Below are 10163 nucleotides of genomic sequence, written 5' to 3'. Positions count from 1 at the left end.
TTCTTCCTTCTTCCTTCTTCCTTCTTCCTTCTTCCTTCTTCCTTCTTCTTTCTTCTTTCTTCTTTCTTCTTTCTTCTTTCTTCCTTCTTCCTTCGTCCTTCTTCCTTCTTCCTTGACATCCTATTTTGAAATATGTAAACGTAATGGTGAATGTTTTATCAAAGTTTACTGATAATAAACTTCTGTGACTTTCAATAAAAGATAATAAATGTATCGATAATTGTTTACCCTCTGCGACGCAAATATAGGTTAGACGTCAAAAATGTAAAATTCAAAACATTGGATCCAATATGGCGAACTGTGATTGGCTAAATTTTTTTTTATTCAAGTCTAAAACGTCTCACAAGGGGGTTTTCAGGGTCGCTGATTATGATTCTGACATCGAAAATGTAAAATTCAAAATGGCGGATCTAATATAGCAACTGTGATTGGCTAAATTTCATGCTTTGCTTTTCTCATATAGAAAGGTTATGCAATCACTCTGAAAAACGTCAATCTAATCCCGGCCCGGAGGGCCGAGTGTCATATCCCATTCGATTCAGTTCGTCGAGATCGGAAAAAGTCTGTATGTGTGTGTGTATGTATGTATGTGTGTGTATGTGTGTGTGTATGTATGTGCGTATGTGTCAAATAATGTCACTCATTTTTCTCAGAGATGGCTGGACCGATTTGCCCAAGTGTAGCGATCACGTGTATCAGAAGTCAAAATAACTTCCAATTTCGGTAACCCAAGTTCCCTGTTGCAAATATGTGCTCACTTCTTCCATTCCGTAGGAGGAAGAATGAACACTAGGCGGCTAAAACGTACTATCCGCTCGCGCACGCACGTTTTCTCTTTCCCAATCTGTCTCACGATTGCACAAACTAGAGCAAGTGGTTGAGTTTCGGTCGCCGAACGGACCTCGTTGTCGTTGTCTTATCAACCGCCCGACCAGTAAAAACTATGTGAACGCAAGTGAGGGTATTGGCGCGTAATGGTATGATGCAAATGTTTCGAGAGGGAATGAGATAGCGATTGAGAATCAATTGTCCAAGAAGTTCGTTTTTCGAAATACGAGTTTTACTTCGGTAAAATTACGTACTTCCGGGTATCTAGAACCAAAAATCGTTTATCTGAGGGTTTTAGGAATAGCTTCTCATCCATTTCAATTTAGACCGTGAAAGAGGTTAGAGTGCGTGGTTTTTGATTTTTTCCCGCGGTGTGTCGAAAGGTTTGTCCAGTTAAAATATGAGATGTCTTTAAAATTTAGTAATTTTTTTGCTATTAGGTGTTGCGTTAAAGCCTAGAAGTAGGAAGTGCGGATAATTCGTGTGCGTTTGCTGAAAGTACAGAAAAGGTAAATTACAATTGTGCTTATAAAAGAGAGACAATGCGTTCACGGTATCGGTAGCCGTGCGACGGCTTTTATTCTACCGTTTAGATTGGCACTATTCATCGGCCCGCCACACCGCCCTTCGCCCACCGACGCGCTCAAGACCCACACGCTAGTTTGGGATATTCTGGCGCTGCAACCGAAAAGCCAGAAGTGCGACGATTCATAAAACGTTTGCACAGCAAAGTTTAACGTCACGACCATCCGGTGTGCACGTATTTTGTTGCTGGCAGCTTGTCCGGCGTTCCGACACTGCCAGCAGTTATCCATCCTGTACGCAGAGGAACATCTATAGTCATCCGGCACATCCTTAATCGCCGCCTGCGCAGATTCATCACCGCCGGTGTAGATACATCGCCGCCACCGCATCGCCGCATCAGGACAGTCTTCGCAGTAGTGCGAATGTGAGTGGGCAAGCAACGAAAAAGACTGTAAGTACACCTACCACAAAATCCATGCGCATGGCGAAAGTTTAGCCGATACACGCACCCGGCAAACTAAAGTTCGGCAACATTATGGCACGTTAGCCCGATAGGAAATAGCGATCGCTCATCCGCACACAGTAGGGAACAGAAAGAATATAGGCAACACCGTAGAAAAATCCTAGGTTAAGTTTTGAAAATGCCAGTTAAAATGAATAAATTAGTTATGTGATTTGTTGTTCGATAAATAATGTTTTAGTGTTAAGGATGTCATATTAGTCATGTTCCCATAGAGTTTACTGATTTGAAGAGGTGTCTCATGTTTCGCGTCGTGTTAGTTTTGTAGTTTTTGGTTCTTTACTCCAAGTTGGGCTACTTGGGAATCTTAGCCCCACCACTCGAGTTTCTTTTTCGGTATAGTTATTTGGTTTTGAGGTATTCTTCCAGTGATGAGACAATACGAGTGGTGTTCTTAGGTATTTTGGGATAGGAAAGCGAACTTCTTTGGGTTAATTCGTGGGCAACCCTAAAGCACGACAAGTGGTCCTCGAAAGAGGTGGCGCTTAAGCCATTTGTTCGGAAAGGTGGGACGATTGGGCAGATTGAATCCGTAGCAACGTCGTGCGCGCTACACAAGCTTAGTCTCAAATGAAAGGTGCAACCTTCCCATCGGCTGCTATTGAATTTGGATCGATCGGAATTCTGGTTCCGGAATTACGGGTTTCAGAGTGCAGCCACACAGAAATTTCTCATATAAACTATGGGAAAAATTAAAAATAGAATTTTTATTTTTGATGCTAAATGTGTTCAAGGTGCATGAAACGTCGAGATTTGATGCAAACTCGAAAAAAATTTGACGACGATTCACTTTTTGGATTTTGGCACATTTTTGCCTTTCTCATATAGAAAGGTTATGCAATCACTCTGAAAAACGTCAACCTAATCCCGACCTATTTTTTTTTCAACACGCATAAGGTTTCTGGATTTTAACGGGGGCCGAGTGTCATATCCCATTCGATTCAGTTCGTCGAGATCGGAAAAAGTCTGTATGTGTGTGTGTGTGTGTATGTATGTATGTGTGTGTATGTGTGTGTATGTGTATGTATGTATGTGCGTATGTGTCAAATAATGTCACTCATTTTTCTCAGAGATGGCTGGACCGATTTGCCCAAACTTAGTCTCAAATGAAAGGTGCAACCTTCCCATCGGCTGCTATTGAATTTTGGATCGATCGGAATTCTGGTTCCGGAATTACGGGTTTCAGAGTGCGGCCACACAGAAATTTCTCATATAAACTATAGGAAAAATTAAAAATAGAATTTTTATTTTTGATGCTAAATATGTTCAAGGCGCATGAAACGTCGAGATTTGATACAAACTCGAAAAAAAATTGACGACGATTCACTTTTTTGGATTTTGGCACATTTTTGCCCTACTCATATAGAAAGGTTATGCAATCACTCTGAAAAACGTCAACCTAATCCCGGCCTAATTTTTTTTCAACTCGCATAAGGTTTCTGGATTTTAACGGGGGCGTAGTTGATGGTTTACGGAGAGGGGTTACACCCCCCCCCCTCTACTGTTCACTCCCCTCCTTTAAAAATTCAGCTGTTCATGGCTGACATGCCATTGTGTATAAGTGCAAAGTGTACTAAGAATGTAATGGACATTTCCACAATTATGTTGAACATAAAAAGCCTCCGTGCCATAGTTTGAGAAATGAGAAAGGCACAATTGCACCGCTAGGTGGATTAAAACAGGTTTTTTTATACTAGCATAAAACGTGTTACAAGGGGGTTTTCGGGGTCGCAGATTCTGATTCTGGCGTCGAAAATGTAAAATTAAAAATGGCTGATCAAATATGGCGACTGTTCGACCCAAAAACCCCCGTGAATCGAGTTTTATTCTTACTGTAACAAAATTTGCTAATTTCGTAAAAATGCCATCTTGTAGGTATTATTTTCGAATTCTGACATCAGAGTCGTAATCAGCGACCCCAAAAACTCTCGTAAATCGAGTTTTATGCACATTGTAACAAAAGTCGCAATTTTCGTAAAAATGACTGCCAATGTGTAGCCGTTATTTTGAATTTTCAAATTCTGTTATCGGAATCGTAATCAGCGACCTCAAAAACCACTTAAACTATTTTGATGCTAGTTGAGAAGTTATCCCTGTCTCTCAGAATCTTATATAGACCAACATAATAATAAACTCAATTTTTGCATATTTTGATTATTTTTTTCGAAAAAACTGATCTGCGAAAAATTCAGCAAAAAATATATTATTTAGTTCAATGTTTGAGATACTTGCAAAACAATTTTTAGATCTCCAGGACTTTTAGTTCAAACACAGCCGAATTTATTGTAAAAAAAAACAGATTTTCGGATTTTAATTGTTTATGGCTAATAAGTAATTAATTATTATTATTATCATTATTATTAATATTATTATTATTATTATTATTATTATTATTATTATTATTATTATTATTATTATTATTATTATTATTATTATTATTATTATTATTATTATTATTATTATTATTATTATTATTATTATTATTATTATTATTATTATTATTAATTCTATAGAATAGAATTATGACTAATAAGTAATTAACAAATTCACATAATTTTTTGTTCCAGTTGTACTCCTTACATCCTTAAATAATTTGTATTTATATGTCAACGCTAACTAGAAATCCAATAAAAACTAAGGAGAAGTAGGTGGGACGTATCCCGATCAGAAACACATAACAGAAATATTTTAAAACTATATCTCGCATTATTACTTGTTATAAATTTCTGTTATTTTAACTACTTACGAGAACTAATTTATAATATGTTACAAAAATTGTGTTCGGTTATAATCTTGTTATTTCTTTCCGATCGGGATACATCCCACTGCGTCGCAAAGGGTTAACAAGGAAATTTGCCATACCTTTTCGTCAGACAAATGTGGAGTTTCATCCTCTTTCATCCTCCTGATTTGTCCTCCTCCTAATGTTTAAGCAATTGTTATGAGCTTAGGTCTAGGTGCAAAAAAAGAACCCTTGTTTCTTAAATATGTAAAAAAACCGCTTTGGTCAGCGCTGACTTATTATCAGTCTTAACAAGTAAATGGGAGGTTACGAAATGAGGCTAACACTTAAACAAAGATAAGATAATTTTCGATCGGAAAAAATACGAAAGTTTCATACAAACCACGAAAGTTCATACTCAATGTCCATTGTTCCAACTTAAGCTCTTAAGATTATCCACGGTATCATAAATTCCGTTGCTACATGGTGCCCTCTTTTCCCCGCAGATTTCCTCGGAGGCTGAACGGCGGAAGGCTTCTGACATGCGAGTGCAAAGGGACCTGTATGAACTGCGATTGACTCAACTGACTAAGTCTGCCAAAAGCGAAATCCAACGGCTGGTAAGTACTATACCTAAATATTTCCAGAAAATTGTGTGCCATTTGTTGTGGTTTCGTTGTTTGAGGTGGTCGAACATTCCAGGTGCCTATAGGACCACCGGCGCGCAGCTTCGGTTGAACACTGGTTTGCGTTTCTTTCTAATTTTTGTTCGGTATAATTTATGAATGAACTGGTCAGCTCACCTTTGGTAATGGGATGGTCGATGAGTCATGGAAAAGATGTTGTTCATAGAGATCCGAGTCGGAGGTGTTATGCTGTTTTGAATGCATATCACGATGCTGTGAGTGTGGAGATTGCGGTTCTGAGCATCAGCGTGGTTTCGAGATTTCGTTTTCAAGGTTCCATCTCATTCTACTGTCCTACTCAGAAGCACTCGCGCGAAATCAGATGCGTAAGATTTGCCTTAGCCTTGGTGATCAGATTGGTTGCTTACTTACTTTCATGTTTCATGGTTTAAGTCATCACTCTCCAGTCTCTTTTCAAGATGAGCTCCCTTTTTCTTTGATTATGATTGCAAATTTAGTGCTACTGAATATTAAATTGACTTGATTTTGTTACGACATTTATTGCTATTCAATAATATATTAATCATGTTAGTATCGTAACCATACCAGTTTTTATGAGCATTCGTCAACCCATACTTCATGAACCGAAATTTCTATCAATCCAAAATCAATAGTGGCCTGTGGAGATATGAGATATTTGATATTTGATAATATGCTTATGCAAATCAATGCTACATATAATACAGAGTCTAAGCCACACACATTTCGAAGCCCCAAAAGAGTTATTATTTCTCGTATGAGAAACGCAAGCCGAGCAAGTAGACTTATTCATAAACATGCAGAGAACTTAGACGACTTGAATGAATCTGACTTGTTTAATTTTCCAACCTCCAATTTGTGAAGCATTTCTTCTGGCATTATAGGATTCCCTCGAGCAAAATATAAAGATTTACCAGTGGTAAACAACACACCCATCAGGTAAATTTGTTTCTTTCCCGAGGCAGTACGTTTCATTCTCAACATTCGAAATTTTCAACGGCACATGTTTTAATTCTTTTAAACCTGGCTTTTTTTCGAACGAATAACATTTCGGATTGAAAGATTTGATATTGATCGCAGATGAAAAAATTGTTTTAAAATTGTTATAGAATTTTTAAAGTTAAAACCAAAGAATCAAAATCCGTGCCAGCGTTCCGTCTAATTCGAAGTATCATCATGTTTGCACTGCCTCCCGGCCCGAGACGCGTCTGCTGATGACCGTCAGTCAGGCGATGTATTCCGTCCCGTGTCAGGCAAAGATGAATGGTGGAAGGATTTAACTTCGGTTGCACCCAGTCGGCATACAAATTATATTATCGCGCATACAAACCGATCTGCTGATGCCTTCTGATGCTTTATGAAACGGATGAGGCTCACTCTCGTCGTCGGCCGTCAGTGCAGTGCATGCCAAATTTGGCCTTAGGCAAATTCTCACGCCTCTGCTGCCGTAGAAGGGTTCGCTGTTCTGGAATGTTCTTTATGGAGGATGACTAAGTTTTGGTTTTTATGCACGGTGCAGGTACGATTTTATAATTGATTCGATTTGCCTGGGAATCTAAATGAAATGATTGTACGAGCCGTTCAAAAGACATCCAGTGATTCTGAATCCGCCTAATATATTTTTCATTATTTAATTTATTTAGTATTACGCCTTTTGTATATACCGTACAGATTATACTCAATGCTATTGCTAGTGTCAATGTTTAAAATGTCTTATTGCCAACATATAATAAGATTAAGTGTTATGGAAGTCATAAACTAAAGCAGTTTCGTTAAATTTGCTACATCTATCTACTGGATTGTTCTACACTATGCTATATTTTTCCTTAGTGGAGAACAATTTTGGTCCTTCATTAAGGAGAAAATTGTTTAAACTTATATTTAAGCGTGAAGAGCACTAAACCTATAACTAAATTTGTTATGAAATTTGCGTTTCGACTTCGTCTCATCAGAATTCGACACTAACTTAGTGACAGAACTAAGCTAGCACCGAATTGACGCTAGCTTCAAAACACGCAGACATAATTTGTGTTCCTGAGCAAACACCTAGTAAAGCGTGATGTCCCGCAAGAAAAGAAACTCATTTTAAGCTGATGAGAACTAATAAAATCGAAACATTTGGGTTGGCTTAGCAAGCCAATACAAGATGCACTTAATACTTATTACTTGCTGGGCTACAGCGGCTTCTCGATGCGTCTACGCCGAATGGAGTATCCTCCTCCACTGGACTCGATCCTGGACTAATCGCTTCCAGTCGCCCTGAACGTTAAGCACCATCAGTCCCTCCTCAAACGCACAAAACCATCGTGTACGCGGCCTGCCACGAAGCCGACGACCTCTTCCGAGTTCCCTGTTGAATATTGTCTTCGCTTGACGCTCATCCGGCATTCGGACCACGTATCCAGCCTACCGCAGTCTGCCGCGTTGTATCAGCTTCACAATATCCGTCCCTTTACATACTTTCTCCTGCTTACCGCCGAGTATTGCTCGCAGCACCTTACGCTCGAATACTCCGAATGCTCTACGGTTGGCTTCTTTTTACGTTCATGCTTCATGACCATATAAAGCCACCGGTAGAATCAGGTCGTATATAGAGCGAATTTCGTCTTCGTTCGCAGACAGAGGGACTTAAGCTGGTTATGAAGTCAGTAATAAGCCCTATTTACAGGCCTTTTCACCTCGCGGGTAACATCGTTATCGCATGTCACTTAAGTTCAACGATACACAAATTCATCTACAATTTCAAATATTTCACCATCTAGTACCACTACACTTCCACCTCCATCCACGTTGTTTACCAGCGACCATGTGATTTGTTTTGCCGGTATTAATCATGAGTCCACTCCTCTGCACACCAGCTCTCCCAATCGCTCCCTCGAGCGCCATGCTGAACAGTAGATTCGACAGTGCATAACCCTGCTTCCCAATCCATCCAAGGTTACGAAGAATGTTGAAATTTGATCCGCAACCCGCTTGATTTTGATCCATCCAGCGCTACACGAATCAGCCGTATTAGTTTCGTCGGAAAACCATGTTCTAGCATAATTTACCATAACTCAATTCGTTTCACTGAATCGTACGCCGCCTTGAAATCTATGAACAGATGATGTGTCTGCAAGTTGTACTCCCGGAATTTATCAAGGATTTGTCTTGGAGTAAACATTTGATCCGTCGTTGATCGACCCTCACGAAACTCGGTTTGGTATTTGCCGACGAAGGACTCCTCAAGCGGACTCAATCTGTTGAACAGAATACGGGACATGATTTTGTACGCCGAATTAAGAAGGGTTATTCCTCGGTAATTAGCGCACTCCAATCTGTGTCCTTTCTTAAAGAGGGGGCGAATGAGGCCGTCTAGCAAGATACACTATGCTATATTTATCCTTAGTAAAGATGATTTTAAACAATTTTCTCCTTAAGGGGGTCTTCTACTCGCTAAGCCTAAAGTTGAGCACTTTTTAGGAATAAATTGCAAAGCATCTATTCAATGGATTTAGAAACTTTTTTTCTTTAGAAGATACATGTTTTGACTTATCAATTTTACCTTTGAGGACGAAAAGAAAAATATCTCGCGACCTTGAAACGTCATTGATGTCATTGATGTTGGAACATCATGGGTCCCGCTAAAGTAAAGTTGTGGCATTGGGTAATCTGTAATCAGAAAACTCATATTTTTTATAATCATGGTCACGTTGGCTATGTTTAGACAAGAGGGATTTCTTTTATTTTATAAATTGTAAAAGTTATATAACGATTTGTTAAAATTTCCAATCTTTACGTTATTTTTGGCCTATTAGGGGCCATAACAATGGAACAAATTGACATTTTGCAAATCCCTCTCGACCAAACATAGTGGTATGTTTTCTGAACAATTAGAGAAAAAATAGTTTTTACTGAAATTGTTCTCCACTCCAAGTTTTCTGTCGAATGACACTCCCAGGTCACGGATAGAATCCTCCTTCTTCATGACACAGGCTTGAAGGGTGCATTCGCAACGCCTTAGAGCTGACAAGTGTTCGAAACTTATCACCTTAGATTTCTCGACGTTGATCTGCTTGCCGTTCAATAAGCACAATTCCTCTATATTACATCGTCTTGGAGCACAGCAGAGTCGAGTACTGAGGCAACTGAGCGAACGATTTTCAAATCATCTGCATAGAGTAGTTTTTCAGACTTGATGCGGGTGCAGAGATCGTTCATGAAAAAAAGAAACATCGGTGGCCGTAGGTGACTTCCTTGAGGCACACCGGTTGGCGCTTCGAATGCGCTTGAGCGTGTGGTGCCAATTCTAATGAAGGCAGATCGTTGTGAGAAGTAGGAACGCAGCCATCAGGATTCCCATCCAGCAAAACCATTCAAAACAACAATGGTGTGGGGCACCTTGTGGAATGCTTTCGCGAAATCAAAATATACAGCGTCTACTTGTTGACGCTTCTCTAGAGTTGTAACTAGAAAGCTTATTATGTTGGAAGAAGCAGCATTCATCGCAGTGTAGACAAACTTTTCCAGAACTTTAGGCAGGTAGTTTAGCAGCGAAATTCCTCTGTAGTTTTCAATATTGTGCGTGTTTCCAGCCTTAGTAATAGGACTTATAGCAGCTTCAATCCATACACCTGGGAAAACATTTTCTGAGATTGAACGCTGGAAAATAATACTTACTGATGCAGAAAATGCTCGGGCACGATGTTTTATAAACGCAGGAGGCAAGCAATTCGGACCAGGTCCAATCAACGAACCAACGCTGGACAGATCACTTAATACATCGGCATCATTTACGTTAGGAAGAGGGTTGATATTATATGGTGGAAATGTTTAAAGGTACTACTACATATATCTCAGAGGTGGTCTCCAATTTATAAGTGTCCAGAATGTCAATAGATTATTTCGAAGGCTGCGTTGAACT

At 39.4% G+C, this 10163-nt stretch overlaps 1 protein-coding gene across 2 annotated transcripts in view; it reads left to right on the top strand.

The window, feature by feature from the left end:
* LOC131683959 (nucleoprotein TPR) overlaps positions 1-10163 on the top strand; it is a 600452-nt gene that overhangs the window by 75612 nt on the left and 514677 nt on the right. For both annotated transcript variants that reach the window (XR_009304588.1, XM_058966381.1), the window contains exon 4: positions 5102-5215. Coding sequence is in view for 1 of the 2 variants with exons in the window: in XM_058966381.1 (XP_058822364.1) it covers positions 5102-5215 (114 nt within the window). In the remaining variant the exon portion in view is untranslated. The remainder of the gene's footprint in view (positions 1-5101; positions 5216-10163) is intronic.

Source organism: Topomyia yanbarensis, chromosome 2 (assembly GCF_030247195.1).
Source record: "Topomyia yanbarensis strain Yona2022 chromosome 2, ASM3024719v1, whole genome shotgun sequence".
NCBI classification, from domain to species: domain Eukaryota; kingdom Metazoa; phylum Arthropoda; class Insecta; order Diptera; family Culicidae; genus Topomyia; species Topomyia yanbarensis.
The sequence above is the reverse complement of the archived record's forward strand: the minus strand, read 5'-3'. Positions and strand labels throughout refer to the sequence as shown.